General features: G+C 48.3%; 6 protein-coding genes across 6 annotated transcripts; 2 read left to right on the forward strand and 4 right to left on the reverse strand.

Annotated features, from left to right (window-relative positions):
* Positions 1-895: 895 nt before the first annotated feature.
* Positions 896-3,071, forward strand: M431DRAFT_299 (hypothetical protein; the record flags this gene model as incomplete). The annotated part of the gene is made up of 4 exons (XM_024914146.1): positions 896-938; positions 1,249-1,787; positions 1,937-2,730; positions 2,813-3,071. The coding sequence occupies 4 exons, from the start codon at positions 896-898 to the stop codon at positions 3,069-3,071; spliced, it is 1,635 nt and encodes a 544-aa protein (XP_024779879.1).
* Positions 3,072-3,336: 265 nt separating this feature from the next.
* On the reverse strand, positions 3,337-7,434 carry M431DRAFT_514664 (hypothetical protein). Its single transcript, XM_024920253.1, has 2 exons — positions 4,115-7,434; positions 3,337-4,036 (listed from the first exon to the last, which is right to left on the reverse strand). Exons 1-2 carry the CDS (start codon positions 7,039-7,041, stop codon positions 3,616-3,618), a joined length of 3,348 nt encoding a protein of 1,115 aa, XP_024779880.1. The 5' UTR covers positions 7,042-7,434; the 3' UTR covers positions 3,337-3,615.
* A 1,361-nt stretch (positions 7,435-8,795) lies between these two features.
* On the forward strand, positions 8,796-9,799 carry M431DRAFT_502306 (hypothetical protein). The gene has a single exon (XM_024918140.1). The coding sequence runs from the start codon at positions 9,184-9,186 to the stop codon at positions 9,736-9,738; it is 555 nt and encodes a 184-aa protein (XP_024779881.1). The 5' UTR covers positions 8,796-9,183; the 3' UTR covers positions 9,739-9,799.
* A 505-nt stretch (positions 9,800-10,304) lies between these two features.
* M431DRAFT_103441 (hypothetical protein) lies at positions 10,305-11,869 on the reverse strand (the record flags this gene model as incomplete). The annotated part of the gene is made up of 3 exons (XM_024911519.1): positions 10,305-10,969; positions 11,042-11,358; positions 11,413-11,869. 3 exons carry the CDS (start codon positions 11,867-11,869, stop codon positions 10,796-10,798), a joined length of 948 nt encoding a protein of 315 aa, XP_024779882.1. The 3' UTR covers positions 10,305-10,795.
* Positions 11,870-12,626: 757 nt separating this feature from the next.
* M431DRAFT_302 (hypothetical protein) lies at positions 12,627-13,744 on the reverse strand (the record flags this gene model as incomplete). Its single annotated transcript, XM_024914163.1, has 6 exons — positions 12,627-12,820; positions 12,887-13,151; positions 13,207-13,249; positions 13,312-13,556; positions 13,611-13,631; positions 13,703-13,744. The coding sequence occupies 6 exons, from the start codon at positions 13,742-13,744 to the stop codon at positions 12,627-12,629; spliced, it is 810 nt and encodes a 269-aa protein (XP_024779883.1).
* Positions 13,745-14,658: 914 nt separating this feature from the next.
* On the reverse strand, positions 14,659-16,913 carry M431DRAFT_303 (hypothetical protein; the record flags this gene model as incomplete). Its single annotated transcript, XM_024914167.1, has 12 exons — positions 14,659-14,862; positions 14,928-14,997; positions 15,057-15,074; positions 15,135-15,216; positions 15,285-15,334; positions 15,390-15,512; positions 15,573-15,766; positions 15,829-15,855; positions 15,925-15,991; positions 16,069-16,150; positions 16,220-16,451; positions 16,521-16,913. 12 exons carry the CDS (start codon positions 16,911-16,913, stop codon positions 14,659-14,661), a joined length of 1,542 nt encoding a protein of 513 aa, XP_024779884.1.
* Between the last annotated feature and the right edge of the window lie 546 nt (positions 16,914-17,459).

Below are 17,459 nucleotides of genomic sequence, written 5' to 3' on the forward strand. Positions count from 1 at the left end.
TCTTCTCTCCTTCCACCTGCTTTTATTTTACTTTTCTTCTCTTTCTTACGAATCGTGACTCTGGCATTGCATGTGCGTACTCTCTTTTCTCTCATCATCCCATCGGCCTTATTAATCCATCTTAGGTTCGCTTCGGACGCGATGCAGCTCTTCCTCTTCAAGCACAGTAACAAGGATATCAGCCACCAAATCCCTGCACGACACATCGTGAGCTGCAGGGGATGATTCCGAAATCCGCTGACTCAGCGGTCAAATCGCCAAACTCCCCAGGATTCAACGATTCAGAGAGCCATCTCTTGCTCCCAGATCTCCTGTCTTCCGCGCCCGCAGTCTCAGGTCATTGTCTGATTTATTTCAATAAGCTCATTCTATCGGAAAAGTAGCCTTGTTTGGCTCCAGTTAAGACGCTATGGATGCTAGGGCGCCTCGCAAATCAAACAGGGGACGGCGTGCAAAGGCGTGTGATTCGTGCTCCAGGAGAAAGGTGCGTTTCCCCCAGAGCCAGTGGATCTTGAACACGAGAGACAGTACACGTTAAATGCGTCTGTCGACTTTATTTCCCGCCCTGGTGGGCCAATGGAGAAGCAGGATTGCTCCGATTAAGGCAAGTCTCGGGCCAGGAACCAACTGACAGACCGGCATGATAGATCCAATGCGATGCCGACGTTCCACAATGCAATTGGTGTAAACACCATGACCTAGCCTGCACCTACCGCCGATTGGTGGCAAATACCAAGAAGAAGAGGTAAGGCCATCCCTCATTCGTAGCCTCATCCCCAGCTCGTGCCGAGTACGGCCATGCGGATCTACCATTCCTTGGCGTCATGCCAGCTACTGACCCGCCTTGAGAAGCCCGGATCAGAGAGTAGCCCAAACGCCAGATTCCATTACCAGAATGGAGGTTATTCTAGCTCAACGGTTATCCCAGCACGATGATGGTAAGTCTCCTGATCCTCTTGATTAAAGAGGCAAAGCCTTGCTCGCCGATCTCGGCATTATGCACCTTGTCGTTTCTACTACCTACCATGGCGGCATATTGTATAGCATTGCCACACCTCTCTGTTCTTCGTTTTCTTCTAGCCTTGTTTGTACTTGTGCTGTGTTATCCTTTAGAAGGAGTGCTTGTTCGTACGAGTATAATACGGCCTAAGCACCTTGTTCTTTGCGTACACCCCTCTCTCTGTGTTCACCTCTACATGTCTAGTTTTTCCCGGCATCTGTTCACATCTTGGTCTAACTTTTCCACAGATACCCAGTTTGAATACTTGACCTCGTCTCAGTCCGACCTCCGCAATGCAACCTCGTTTACAGGCATCCCGCTCTTCTCTGAGAAAGGTCAAGCATGGATCGAATCACGCACTGGAAGCCGTATGACGCCTCAGACCCTCTGCTCATTTGGTCGCCAATGGCACAGTCCTCGCCGTCTGTATCTAGACTCGGATACAATAGCTGCCAACGCTCAGCCTTGTGAGCTCCCTCAAAGATCGACTTTGGAGAGATATGCTGCGGCCTATTGCTCTTCGACCATATGCCTCATCTTTCCCGTCCTGAGTGAAGGTCTCTTTGTCAAGACTCTCGACTTGGCATATTCCTCGCTTGATTCCCCTTCTGTCATTTCTGCTAGAGCGTGCGTCTACTCGTTTCTGGCTGTGGCTTCTATTTTGCATATTGAAGATGATTCTGCTGCGACAATGTCCTGTGAATCGTATTTGGCAGCAGCCAGGTCTTTAATACCCCAGGTTACGCAAGAAATGACAGGGGATGGCCTTCAAACCCTCATCACGTTAGTACGTTCATGCTCCAGCCCCTTTCTGGCAACATGATTTATTTTTAAAACACATTCTCCCTTTACTTCAAGCAGTGCTTGACCTCCTTACCCATCGAAGGTGTGGAAAACCATGGTACATTCTGTCTAACACTTGATTACCCACATTAGGCCATTGTCTATTATTTCTTGGGCGACCTCCAGTCTATGGGCCTGTTCTTATCTATTGCCACACGGTTTATCTTTGCCCTCAAGGCCCACGCAAACCCTCAAGATGTTGCCAGATCATACTTTTCTTCACCATCATCATCAAATCAAGCATCTTCACCGCCGACCTCGCCAGTCTATGACAAGAACGATCGAACGCACCATCTCCGCGATCTCTTCTGGACCTGCTACTCCCTTGACAAAGATCTCTGCATCCGTACTGGTCAGCCATCGTGTCTGTCAGACGTCCATTGCGACCTTACACTACCTCCTGACTACTCCGTAATGCAAAACCGCCACATCCAGAGCCACACCATCCCTAACCTTGGTAACCGAATCGTCCCCATGTATCCCTGGGAACTGCTGCTCTCTCAGCTCAAGTCCCGAGCCTATGACGCTCTGTATTCGCCCATGGCGCACCGCAAGTCTCAATGTGAACTTTTGGAAAGTATCCGTGTCCTCGATGAATCCCTTGAGCAGTGGCGTCTGTCTCTTCCGCCCGATTTCCGCCCAACACTCACATTCGGAAAGACGACCCCTGTCAGCGCAGATGTCAGCATGCAGTCCTCCATGGTTCGGTTGGCATATTACCACTTTGTCGCAATTGTTCATCGAGCGAGCGGAAGGTGCATGACCCAGTCACCAGGCAACTATCACGAGGGCGTACGATCCAGTTTCAACCTCTCTCTCGATGCTAGCAGATCGACGTTGGTATACTTGCGCGTAGCTCTCCACGTCATAACGGACGATTGTTTCTGGTATGTTAGATCACACTTTCTTCTGTCTTGATTAGTATTGTCTCAAGAAACTAAGCAAATACTGACGCCATGTTCCGTGTAGGGTCATCATCTATTACCCCATCAGCGCTATCCTCTCTCTGTTTTCCAATATTCTCTCAAGCCCTCTCGACGAAACCGCTCCCGGAGATCTCGAAATCCTCAAGAGCGCCCCTACGCTATTCAGAAGCATCCCCATACGAAAGCTCACGCTGGCTGAATTGACACACCTGAAACTCCTGGATGCCTTTTCAATGGAGCTTGCCAGGCTGGGGGAGCTTGCTATACAAAAAGCAAGGGGGAATGTGCCTACCCATGAATGAGGCTTCCATATTACGATGATACACTAACACCTCAACGGTCTTATACCAAATAACATTTCTTACCTCGCTCTCAAACCCTTGTTATTCAGCTCTTCTTCGGAAGTTATCCACCAGTATATTGAGTTGATCAAGCAGCACATAAAGTGTAAATTATAAAGCAATCTTCATATATTTAGATAGAGAAATACTAGTCAGCACCCCAACTCTGCTATACAGCATCATGTCACAAGTCTTCAACCAAGTTTATAAGTGATGAACATCAATTCTAGGAACCTCACTACCCATCGAGAAATATAGCTATCGTGGCAGATACTAAAGAAATATACCAATAGCAGAAGCTACTAGAAAGATATACCAGTAGTAGCAGATACTAGAGTAAGATATCTTCACTTGCTCTATCTCATGGCCCAACATCCCTTACCCCAAAAGAAACAATTCATATTTCAGTACCATTGTCTCATGGCCCAACATCCCTTACCCCAATAGAAACAATTCATATTTCAGTACCATTGACCATTTCCCTTGATTCATAATTCATAAGCCCTCAGTTTAGGAATAACTTCTCCTCCACCTGCTTCTCTAAATCCAGCACGTCTGCCCCCGTCCGGGCCCTCAGCCAATCCTCTGCTTTTTGCACAAGCAGCTCCCAAGAATCCTTTTCAGACGCCAACTTCTTCTTCAGGAATACCACAGCACAAAGCGTTGCCAACACATCCATATGCTGGGTATACTGACCAGGTAACTGAATCTTCACAGTTGCAGTCAATGGAGTAACTCCTAGAATACCTTCGAGACTGGGGTTCCACTGCCAATTGCCAGCAAAAGTTTGCAAAGTAGACAACGTTGACAGCACATCGATTTCGCTGTTGTCGAGGTCAAAGGGGCCTCCACTCGTCGGTTGTTGCGCAAAAGCAGAACTGTTCGCAGAACCGAACAAGCCACCAGAAGATGAAGGGCTACTGGAACTACCAAACAAACCACCGGAAGGGGAGGAGTTAGTAGGTCTACCAAACAAGCCACCAGAAGAAGAAGCAGAAGCATACCTGCCAAGCGAAGAACCACCAGTTGCTGGAGCAGAAGTGTTCCCTAGAAGGAACGCAGCAGCAGAAGGACCACCAAACATGCCACTATGAGGAGAAATAGGAGGAGGATTTCCAAACGAAGAACTACCAGTAGTTGGGGTAGTATTATTCGCAGAACCGAACAAACCACCAGAAGAACTAGTACCAAAACCGCCTCCCATAGCAGTCGCGGATAAGCCAAATGGACGCCCAGAGCGAGTTGTGCTCTGTTGCAGCATTCCTGCTTGACCCTGCATCTGCATCCGCGCCCGCATCTGTTGCTGCTGTTGCGCCATCTGCTGGTGCGCCATCTGTTGTTGCGTTAGGTTTTGGGTTGGCATACCACCCGCCATTTGTGCTCCAGCCAGCGGTTGCATCCCCGCCGGCATCATCTCCTGTGGCACCATCAGTAGTCGCCGTCTGTTTTGTTGCTCTGCGATTGGCTGTTGCAGTAGCATTTGCTGTTGCTGTAACATTTGTAGCTGTGCCATTTGCTGCGGAGTTTTTTTAATAGGTTTCTGCTGAGCCATTGGAGGTAGCCCCTGAGCCTGTGGAGAGGCAACTCTTTGCTGTTTGACGGCACCCTTTCCGAGAAGTTTACCAGGAGCAGCAGACGGTGCGGACTTTCGGGCAGCCTTTGAGGCAAGTTGTTTACGCGGAGCCTTACCACCAGTAGACTTGCGCGCAGTCTGGAGAGGACCCCGGCGAGCTTTCTTTTTCTGGGCAGGGGCTCCTGGAGCTGCGATTTCATCAAACGAGAGCTCCTCAAAGTCGTCCGTCTCTTCATTTCCGTCGTCATCTTCTTCGTCGCCATCATCGTTATTTTCCTCGCCTTCTTCTCCCGTGTGGGCATTTCTATCAGTATCCTGGATGGCAACGAATGAGCACCACTTGCCGCTGACTTGATACTGCGTCCCCAGACGGACAGCCTCTCTCTTCACCATGTCGCTGAATTGGCCGTCAAACTGCTCTTGCAACAGCTTGCCATCTTGATTCTTGACGTGAAATATCCAACCGCGGCCGTCTTCGAGCTCTCTGGTGGCCTTTCGGGCTGCCAACTGGTGAATGGTAGTACCTCTCTCCGTAAGAGTCGCAATGGGAATTTCCAGTGAAAGTGGACCATGGAGAGAGGTGCCTTTGAGTATAACACTCTTAGGCTGACGATTTGGTGTCGAGTCTGAGAGTAAGACGTAGACACTCGTGCGATTGAATGGGAACAGAGGTGGGATTTGGAACGGGGCCTGGAGATATCGAGGAACAGTCAGGGGTGGAAGTTTCGCCTTGACTGAATTGGAGGTATTAGACATCTCCAAGTCGGTGTCTTGGACACTCTGGTCAAACAGAGAGATGGGTTGCTGGGATTGTTGAGTGCGACTTTCTTCCGCTTGTCCCGAGGAGGGTACCTCCAAGGTCATCGCATCCATGACCCTTTCGATAACTTCAAAGTCGTCATCATTCTCTTCTGCCGAGCCATCATTATTCTCATACTTGATCTCAAGCGTGTAATCCGTAATGTGAGGAGTCAGGGCCCCCTTTAACATTCGGATCAACATCCTGTCCATCTTTTCGTTTTCTCCCACCGTCTGAGCAAATCCATTGCCTGCGCGAGCGACGCCTTCAATCAGGGCATGGCTGACATCTGTTCCTACGCCCAGGGTGAAGACTCGAACAGCACCTTTACTTTCAGAGACTTGGGTATTGATGAGGTTGAACAAGGCTTCCTGACTCCAAATCTCTCCGTCAGTGAGCAAAATGACTTCGAGGTTCAAATCTTTGTATCGTCGCTTGAATACATCCTCCATCGGCCGGTACATTTCTGTACCGCCGAAGTTGGCTGAGAATCCACTGACATGGTTTATGGCTGTTTCCAATGTCCCTTCTTCGTATGTCATGGAACGCTCCCATAAGAATTCATAGTGTGATCCAAAGCTGCAAATGTTGAACTTGATTCCAACAGGCATAGACTTTAGAAAAATCTTCAACGCATCAATAACGTTGGGAATCTTTTGTCCACCTCCCATGCTTCCGCTTCTATCACACAAAAAGACAACTTCAGTCATTTCCATGGGCAGGTTGAACCTAGGGACAAGCGTCGCCATTAAAGCCCGCTGGTTTGGAATCGTAGGGTGCGTTTCCAAGACCGCAATTGGATCACCAAGACCGGTGGCGACAATCTGGATGATGAAATCCCTGTCTAGCTCTGCTGATCCTTGGGACAGAGTCGCGTGGGCTTTCTGTAAAGATGGTGTGTCAGATGTTGCGGTGGAAAGGGTGCCGATATTGACAGAGATCGGATGAGACGGCGACTGAATGCTCTTGATGGCCGAACCACTAGACATATCAGTATCAACCGTAATGGTGATGTGTTTTCCACCTTGGAAAGTGTTGCTACCAGTCATGGAATGCTGTCCATATCGCGGAGCTAACTTGGTGGGGATGGTGAAGCGCAGTCCATCCACCTGAGCATCATGCCTCAGCTCTCCCAGATATGTAATCTCAACCTTGACACTCTTAGCGCGGCTGGGGATATTACCAAGCGAGGTGCTGAAGACATCGGATGCCTCCAAAGACTGCTCGAGCAAGCCCGCGATTTTGCCACTTGCTACAGCAGCCTGGTATTCTTGCTTGGCTTCTTCTCTCTCTTTCACAACACCCTTGATCACGCGCGACCCAATGGTGCATTCAAACCCCACGACAGAGACGCCATCATAGAGGGGGAAGACATATTTCACATTCTTGAGGGAGGTACCTGTGGTGCCGAACGTCTGGGTCAAGACAGTCCGAGAGGTTGAGGCAACAATGGAAGTGTGAACATCAAGAGACACGATGGGGAGAAACTTGATATCATTGTCGACCATGATGTAGATGCCACAAGTGGGGAGGGCATTGGGGTTATTGTATCGAAACATTGTGATGTTGAGTGTTGGGGTGGGTAAGACCTCAAGTCAGATGGCGATGGATGGATGGGAGGGGGTGACAACGACAGGTTAGTTTGAGATGAGATGTGGACAGGGGGGAGGGAATCTGATATATCAGAAGTGGGTCAATGGTTGAGAGAGATATAGAGGAACAACGATGGATGGAAAATCCAATGATGAAATGATAAAGAAACAACAATAGATGACAAGCCGAATAGACAATGGAGATGATGATATAAGAAGATACTTCAAGTACTGTGATGATGGGATGACGTCTGGTGATGATCAACTGATGCTTGGAGGCGGCGGGGTAGAAAGAACAAACAAAGCCGCAGTATAGCAACGCTCAGTTTTGTATCACCAGTGAAAGAGGGAGAAACAGATGAAGGTGATGATGATGAAGGAGATCAAAACGAATATCAACGAGGGGAAACATGGAGCTTTATACTTTTTTCCCTCTCCCAAGAGTCACACGCTGATGAAGACCGAGGTCCACTCCATCGCGCAAGCCAGCCAACCATCTTACACCAAATTCCGGCGTCCAATGTTGAGAAACCAATGAATCACAACCGAGAGATGAATTGAGTCGTGGTCCAATTAGAGACGTTTCCGATGATTTCCCAACTCAGGCGAATCGTTTTTCCGTTGAGGCAACCAGATTGGTGTGGCCTCAGGCGAATCAAAACTCGCCGCGAACCAGGGCGGCTGCTGCCTGGCGATGCCTATCGATACTGATGTCTGATGAGTTGGTTGTGAAACTTGAACGACCTCTAATGATGTGCGATATACCGTCTAAACAAAGGGTATCAACCGGATATTTGAAATCAAGTGTTTTACAACGAATTTACCCCCCCAATAAGATATTTCCTTGATGCTGTTTGTTAATGCTGCTTAGGTGAGCGAGTACTGATTACCGTCACGATCTCCACAGCAATTTAACCGCCCACCGACTCACAGTCTTTGATCGGGAAGCAATGAATAACAAGTTTCATATGTACAAGGGTATATTATTTCATTAAGCTTAATTCCGACTCAGCACGTCATTTACAATGTTCTTTAATAAAATACCAATCAAAAAAGAAAAACCCAGCAAAGGATCGCACCCCTGCTACCGTCTCCATTGCAACTCCAGGTTAAGTGTCCCCCAGAAGTTGAATATCATGACCATTTCCTCAAGGACAAACAGTTTCATCGCGAAAAACTGGTCCCTTGATCAAGATCAAATAAAATGGTTTATCACCACCGTGTTGATTCCCATCCTGTCGCCCGGCGCTGCACTTTTCCATCCTAAGTGACTTGCCAAGTGGCATTTCGACACTCATCGTGAGCATCTCACAACATTCCCCATCTTCAAAGTTGTGCGTAGATGCAATGCTTTTCCCAGTCTTTCTCTCCATATTCTTCATCTGTCCGCGCTCTGACAATTTCCGTCGCATAAGTAGTCTCATGGTACAATCTCTCCATGGCGCCCTGGTCCCTAGCAAGTCCTCCCCGCCCAAGCTCTGAGTAACGTCTGTCCAACTGAACTTTATCGCTACCACCAAGAGATCATAGTCGTCGTGCGGAGGTGGCGGCGCTGGAGTGCTTCGTCGGTTTTGCTATGCTCAAAACAAAGGAGAATGAATGTTCAATCCCCATTGTAAGACTCATAGAAGGTACAGCGGTCGCAGTGCAAATGTCGGCAGCCCCCTTGAACGCAAGTCCTGATGCGCTCGCAAAGCATTTCCAGCTGACCACATGCACAGCACTTCCAATATACCAAGCCAGCTTCCTCGCTGCTTGGGCTCTCCGACACCGCAGTGTTTGGCCTCCAGACCTCAAGGGGGGGGTGAATCAGAGCGCATCATAGGAAGAGTTGGCGTAGGGCGAGGACATGTAGCGCTAAGAGGCCTTGGATGATGATATACCGGGCGGGGATATGAAAGGGGAGGAAATGAACGAATAGGATGCTCATGAGGAATAGCGCAATTGACAACCTCAGTGAGAGGAGGACGAGCGGGAACAGAACGAGCACGTCCTGGGTGAGGCTGTCTAGGATGCTGCCGAGTAGGACGATGCCGAGTAAAAGAGTGAAGAAGATGAGGGTCTATAGTAGGAGGGCTAGGAGGAGGCGGATTCGTGAGAGGCCTAGCCATGTGTGTGAAAGGAGGACTTGTTGGAAGAAGACTCGGCGAAGGTGGTGGGCGAGGAGGGCGAGGACGCCATGATGGTAGTAGTGGGAATTCTGGTGCTTCCTGTTGTCCTTGTCCTTGCTCTAGTGGTGGCGGCGACGGTGACTATGACAGTAATAGTGGTGACGGTGATCGCGATGGCGATAGTGACGGTGGCATCTGTGGTGCTGGTGGTGGTGATGAAGGACGAGGGCGACGACCACGACCACGACCACGACGACCACGACGACCACGACCACGACGACCACGAGGAGGAGGAGGAGGAGGAGGAGGAGGTGTTGCTGATTCTGGTGTTGCTGATTCTGGTGTTGCTGATTCTGGTGTTGCTGATGCTTCTGGTGCTGGTGGTGCTGATGCTGGTTCTGGTAGTGCTGTTACCGGTGCTGGTGCTGGTGGTGCTGTTACTGGTGCTGGTGCTGGTGGAATGAAGCCCACTGGCCGTGTTTTGGCTCCTGTTCTGCGTGCCCGCCACATTTTTAGAGTCGACAAACGGCTTCTTTTTGAACGTGATAGCTAAGCTTTTGCGAAATGTTGGACTTGGTTCATCTTGAGGTGCTGGATTCCGGGGCCTCTGCACCCTTTATATCTTCATCCCCTACTGTCTATCATCACCCGCTGAACTTTATATATCGAGGCTTGTCCGATAGTTTTCTACTCAAGAATTTTTTTTGATTATTTGAAAGTTAATCACATTTTGTGACGTCGAGTCCAGTCGGCAGAATTCGATCAGACATATCTCTGGCTGATTGATGCGAGAGCTCCTACAAAGCCCTAGTCACCGTAACATTTGATTGGCGATATTAGACTCGTCGGTGGCAAGAATAGGCTCATAGACGACAATGTATTGAAAACCCCTATTTTCTGCCTCATTCGACATACACATCTTTTGAAATGACCGTATCCAATCATTTCTTGATTAATTATCCGATACTGACACGCAGGTGTGTTGTTGGGAGCATTATCCAGTTCTAGAATCAAGAAGACGATAAGAAAATGGAATGAACAGGACGTAAAAAGAAAGCAAAAGAAAGATTGCGTACTTTTAGGCTTATTTAGGGATTATTTGAACATAAATTCCATGATGTTCATTTATTTTGGCTTAGTTTTGGTTGACACGTCTGTACGTACCAAGGCTATCAAGACACTCCTGCCCGAACGCGTAGGCACACGCTCATCTTGGCTGCTACATCATCTTCCCAAAATCCATCTTCCAAAATTAATCTTCCCGAATTTCCTCTTCCGAAGCGGCCTCTCCCACATTACAACCGAAAACTGCTCCGTAATGGAACAGCTTCTTGTATCCCCATCCCAAGCGAATGGACACGAGGCAAATCGCGATCGCTAACAAGAGTCAAAGCATCAAGCAAGCCACGACCGTGATTCTCCAGCCCCCAAGCCGCCCTCCACAAATCTTGAAGATCCATTTTCCAAAAATTCGATGGCGAAAAACTCTCTCCAGCTCGCACTTGGCATTTCCTGATGACAAAACATCATCGTAAGGAACATTGAAGCATTCTCGTCCTGTCGGCTCCCCTGCCTGCTCCAGCAGTCTGCAGCATGGACTCGACTCCGTTTCATCTGGCATATTCAAGATGTGGCTTCCCGAAAAATTGGTACATGTTACACCCTTTGAAGGCTTTGCGCAAGAACCCTGCAACGCCAAAGTTTGGTAAGCCTCCTTTCAGCTGAATCATTTGCCTCATGCCTTCATAGTGCTGGAACGAAGCCGCCTCATTCTCGCACAGAGCCTACAATCAAACGCATTAGACTTTCCACCACGGCAGGTTTCTTATCAAATATCAAATGCAGGATAAACTTACCTCATCGCTGCACAACATTAGCGCTTTTGCAGTCGACGCATTGCTAATAGAACATTGTTCTGTAGCAATATCTGCGTTAACAGATCTGATACACTCCACTTTGTACATGGTTGCCACATGTGCGTAATCACAATCGACTGGTCCTCGCCGCTCATGCCGTACAAGATTACGACATGCAGAAAGAAAGACCCCGGCTAGCATGCCATCGTCCGAGACGATAAAGGGGAGCCAATGTTGGCTCGCGGTCTCAAAGAATGGAAGCTCCCCCTCGCCATGGTCACACCAATCCCGAGATTCTGGAATGACAGATTTGACGTCTACATCAAGTTAGCTTTATGTGAGTTCAAAACCGTTCGCCTAGGATCACCTACAGTAGTCCAAGAGGAAATACTCAAGCTTTGTGATAGGTCTGCTCCCTTGGAACAACCATTCGAATCGGGGAATATTCAGCCTAGCGGGCCAAACGACGACCACTTGGGAAACTTTTCCAGTATCCACTTGTGCTCCTCTTCCCTTCGAATCCTTACTTAGTGGCAGGGCTGATGCGCGCCGGGAAGCATGAACACCCCGAGCTGCATGCGATCGAATGCTAGAGACGGCCACTGCCGAAGTGGCATCTCGGGGATGTGCTGCGTTAATGAACTCGATTCCCACTCTTTTTGTCAATGGTGAAGATGGATGCCCAGATGGCAGATGCGCATCTGATGACTCCGAAGCCGTCTTGCCACACCCATCGTCGTTCGCTAGGCTTTTTGTCGGCTGGTATTGTCTCCAGCGACGGATTCGTATCTTGAGCTGTGGCTCACTTGCAGAATTGCTTCCCTTCATATTCTCAGTTACTAATCTTCTCAGGAATTTGAGAATCAATCTTAGAAGACGTTCTTGGCAGCACTTTGTTTATGGTGAGAGAGCGTCGATGGTTGTCCCTCGAGGTTTAATCTAGCTTTCTGACTAATTGCCTCTTAGTCGACACATCAGCCACGAAGTCCGTACTCCACCTACACATACCAAAAGAGGAAGTTTTTAAAGTGGCGGTAGAGAGACATCGGGAATCTGTGGGCCTTTCGACCGGGGTAAACAATGGCATGGAAGCTCCCTTGGCTGGAGAGTCTCTTTTCTGGGCATATCCAACGCCAGTCAACGACACAAGGCTTCCCTGAAATGGACTCGCTGCAGCAAAGGGTAGCAATGAACCGAATTCAGGCGTTACGCTTATCTTCATTGGCAGGAACAAAGAGAAGCTACCCCAGCGACCAACCGATCTCCGAACAGATAATGACGGCATACCCAGAATTTGAACACAACATAGCGGTATCATGTTCTTTGAGCACTGACAGGGTGAACTAGATGGAGGCCCCATTCTTTGTAGCCCTGACGAGATTGACGAATGGCCCTGAATCTAAATCACTTGTTCTCGGGAACAAATGCAACACGTATTCACAAAAGGTAAGAGCTTTCCTTGATAATAATGCTATTTATTCTGCTAATTTTAGCCAACTATAAGACAGCTATTCCTTGCGAGTTTGTTGCCCGCGCGTCCGATCGCAAAAAGCGAATAAGCATCAAGAAGCGGCCGTAATGAGGCCTAAAACCAGTCCTTATCGTTGCCGTTGTGAGAAACAAACGCGCCGCTAAGCTTCTCATCAAGAGAACCAATAACAGACAACTGGGCCTTGACAGATTGCTCAGTCGAGATCATGCCCTTGACTCTTGGGTCCATTTTCTGGAACGAGCTGAGCATCCACTGGAAGGCCTCAGGCGAGTTGGAAATGTCGCGAGCTAATGTTGCCAGATCATGTCAGCAAAAGTCGGCTAACTCGGTTACCAAGCATGACAAACACTTACCAGCGTCGGTTTCCACCCAACCAGGGCTCATAGCGAGGGTCCGGATGCCCTTGGCCTTGAGTTCGACTGCGTATTTGGCCATGATGATATTTCCAGCGGCCTTGCTGACGGAATATCCAAGGAGGTTAGGCATTTCGGTGGCGCGAGTGGTAGGGATATCGCCAATTCCTGATGAAATGTAGACAATCTTCTTTTGCTGACTCTTCTCGACCAAAGGGAGCAGTGCATTGATCGTATACACAGCCTGGAAGAGATTCACAGACAACTGTTTACAGGGTGAGTATACGTGAATTGGCTTCTGATCCGGTAATAAGACTTACAGATTCGTCGATTTCTCGCTTGAAAGCATCTTCCTTTCCGCGGCTTGACGCAATCAGTCTCTCTAGTGCCTGGCAAATATCGACAAGGAATAACGAAATACTCACAAGGCGGAAGGCGGCAAAAGCTTGGCCTCGTCAGTTCCGGCAGAGTACGCGTTGTAAATCAGAACATCCAGGCTGCCATTGGTGACCTTGCTGATGCTGTTTGCAGTCTCCTCGAGCCTGGAGAGGCTAGAAATGTCCGTTTCAATGATGTGGATATTCTTGCGAGTTGCAGCCAGCTCATTCAACTGACCGGCCGTAGCTTGGCTTCGAATCAAAGCGATAACCGTGTTCTTGGAATCAGAGGACTGGCCTATAGGTAAGCATTCAAGTCACCACAGCGACATCATCTAGCAACGTACCAATTGCTTGACAAATTCGAACTATTTAGGTTGTACGATGATTAGCTTCATGGAAAGAGCACACAAGTTCACATCGCAGGTCCATCACTTACTCCAATGCCACGAGTGGCTCCGACAATAGCCCAAGAAGACATTTTGCGTTGGTTGTATAAAAGGTGTACTAAACAAGTGCGAGTTCTGCGATTTTTGATGGTGAGTATAAGAAGTTATCCTACCTCACGAGGAAACGAGTTGCTTTATACACTTCGTGATGTCCATCTCCTGAGAGACAATTCATAAGCTCAGAAATCTGGAGCAATTACGAAACAACCAACTCCATGGTCTACGTACGTCCGCTCTGTTACCTATTCTCAATGGCTCGCATTTGCTATAGTTACTAATTCCTTTAGAACTGTGATGACCAAAGATGATTCAACTACTCCGTACATGCCAAAAAATGCCATGATAATAATTCGACCAATCCCGTAACTCCGGTCTTAATGCTAACCATCGATCCCTGTTGACGCCACCGGGATCGCGAACAACCCCACTTACACATTCCGAAACAGGCAACTTTTCGCATGAAGCCTTGGATTCTTAAGCTTCAACTCAGCTGGATGACGAGAATATAGGCAAGTTCTCCCTCCCCGTGAGCGACGGAATAACTTTATATCCATCTCCATAATCTGAAGCACATAGTGCTCCGTATATCCCCTCTAATTGGGGCATTAGTAAAGACGCTCGACCGGAAATACAGTCACCGCTGCCCGTTTTATGGAATGAGACTTGGTACTACGGGTAATAGTACCATGATTGATCTTTTTTTCCTTTGTATCTCAGCGACTCAAAATTCTAGTGCATTGATGAGATTTGGCTTTGCGTTCTGCAACCAAACCGTGTCGTTACATCGTTGCTGCCGTCCGATCGGAACGTCGTGGCCAAAACGGCGACATTCCGAATCTGCCTTTCTTATTTCTTTTCTTTCTTCTCTCCTCCTCCGTCCAAACATTGGTCTTTTTTTCTTCCATCATATGCCGTTTCAACTTGCTTTCTATATGCGCTCCATCATCTAATCCTTGTCCAGTCGCACGGCGGCGTTCCTCTCGATAAAGTTCAAGTCTACTTGGTGACCAAGCAGCTCACGGATATTTGAAATGGCGTACTTGATCATGGTCGGTCTCTCCAAGCTGAGGCCGAATCCGTACACTCTCAGATCCTTGGGCAAACCCATGGCCTCGAGCATTTCCGGTCGGAACATGCCACTGTTGCCAATCTGTGCGTAATTCCCCAATTAGCATTATAGATACGTTGAAGGTATCAAGGTCATGGTTTCCTTACCTCTACAAGCTTCTTCAGACCCTTGTGGTAGCTGAAAAGCTCCATACTAGGCTCTGTGTAGGGGTTGAAACTATTTCTTTTGTTAGTGATGTCCAGGTAAACTCCAGCATGAGAGTTATTGTTTCTTACGCTGGCTTGAATTTGAGACTGCAATGTGCATATTAGTATTAAATCGCTGGCTTAGTTAAGATTAAATGATGTACTCACTCTGTCAGGCCCATCTTGGCAAAGAAGGTCTCGAAGAACTCCATCAGACCTCCAAGGGTCAATCCGTAGTCGGCAATAACACCTAGTTATTGTGTGTGAGCTTTCGACTAATAACCAAAATTTCGAAGTTTCATGTCAAATTAACTATACCTTCTACCTGGTGGAACTCGCACAGATGTGTTGCGTCAACGGCCTCGTTTCTGTAAACACGGTAAGTCGCCATCTTCATATATGAACTATTGCATCGATAATTACCTGAAAACGCGATCGATGGAGAAGTAGCGAACAGGAGGGACACGGCCATCAGGTCCCTTCTTTGCCGCCAATTTGTGCAACATGGCAGCCGAAACAGATGTGGTGTGAGTACGGAGAACAAGTCTGCGGCCTGTTAGCACGATACTTGAATTGTAATACACATTTATCCCAGGAAGCACATACCTTAATGACTCCTCCTCTGCCCACGGGTATCGGTAGCCGATGGAGCCGTACTTTCCGTTCTCGTGCACCTGCTTTACGTTCTCAAAGTATTCGTCGTAGTTTTGTTTATCGTCGGCAGAGACGGGACCGGGGCGGCCGGCTGTCTTGGGGTCGGAGATGTAAAAGGTATCTTGCAAATCACGGGCAGGGTGTTGCTATTTGTCGTTAGTGATGCTAAGAAGAAGATAGGAGCTATAGTTCTTCGTTATCGACATACTTGAGGGACGAAGAGAGCATCGAAGTTCTATTTAGTTCAAAACGTTAGCATCTAAAAATTTCATGTTTCTTTTAAGTGCCAAAGGGTAATACATACCCAGAAACCAGTCTCGATATACTGGTTGGTAGGCATTTCTGTGAAGCCAGTCTCGAAGAAGATTTGTCTGTAATAAAATCAAACAGTTAGTACCCCTCCATACAAGTAAAATCCCACCAATTGTTCTAGATTTAGCCAACTAACCGGAACTCGTGTCTCATCTTGTTGAGAGGGTGAAGAGCTCCAGAGACCTGGTGCCCGCCCAAGGCCTTGAAGTTGTATGGCTCTATACCAAAGATTAGTCCTTGTGTCCTGCGGCAAACCGTACTTCCATGCTTTAAGCAGGACCACTTACTAAAGTTGGCCGTTTTCCACGCTCCAGACGCCAGCATGTCGGCCGTCAAATCCGTCTCCTCCTTGACAATCTCCAGCGCAAACTTGGGTCCCTTGGAAATCTTGAAGGAAATGACCTTTGCGGTGGTGATGAGCTTTCGCTTCTTCAGGTCGGCAATAATCTTGCTGTCGTGCGACTTGGTCTCCTTGATGAAGCGGAGTTGCGATCTCGTTACGTCTTCAATAGAGTCGACCTAGATAGAGCAGGGTTAGATCACGTCGCCGGCTCTTTTCTCTGCTCTCTCTCTCCAGCAGAAACTAACCAGCGCAACAAGCTTGTTATCGTCCTTCTTGATCCACTTCTCCCTAAAGGCCTTTCCTTGGCCAACCTTGGTAACAATCTTGTCGCCGATTGCGGTCTCCAGGTCTGAGATGGAGAGACCGCCAAGGGCCTTGTGCACGGCCTCAAAGACACGAGCCTCGTGGCTTCCATGCTGGACAATCTCCTCAGCCTCAGCCTCTAGAATCGCTTCCTGTCTCTCAATCTGCTCGTAGACAACCATGGACCGTGAGGAAAGGCGGTCCAAAGAAGCCTTGAGGGTCTCAAAGGGCACGCTGGGGAAAGCCTCGGTCGAGAGAATCTGGTCGGTGTTGGCCAATGCCTGGAGCACCTGGAGGGCGAGATCGCCGGCTGGGTCAGCGGATGCGGGAGCCATGATGCTGTGATTTGTGTCGTCTTTGCGACTCGGGTGACGATCGTTGGCGCTGCCTTTTTGTCGAAATCGGCCTCTCAAAGGTGACTCAATCTTTTGGCTGGGCAAATGGAGGGGGAGGGGCAGATTGCGGACAGTGTAGCAACAATATTTTTCCGGACCGCTGGGCGATTTGCGGAGGGCGAGGTACATGGGTACATGGCAACAGTGGAGGGTAAGCCTGCATCTCCGAGGTCCAAAATATCTTTTCAAGTATGGTAAAAAAAAAAAAAAAAATTATACATCAATTAAATGAGGAAGCATTAGAATTGCATAGTCAACACTAGTTAGTCTCTTTATTATTCCATTGATTTGTTACTATCATACAAGGTTAACTAGGTGGCTCAAAACGGAGCTCTATGTCTAACTATGTGTAAAAATTAGGCACATGCTTTTCGTATAAATATAGGAAAAAACATGCATCTAGTCATCTCGCCCATGGGTGAGGATGATGTCGGCGGCACGACTTGTTCACATCTTCTACCGCGTCAATCCTCTGATGGCATTCCG

Source organism: Trichoderma harzianum (assembly GCF_003025095.1).
Source record: "Trichoderma harzianum CBS 226.95 unplaced genomic scaffold M431scaffold_1, whole genome shotgun sequence".
NCBI lineage: Eukaryota > Fungi > Ascomycota > Sordariomycetes > Hypocreales > Hypocreaceae > Trichoderma > Trichoderma harzianum.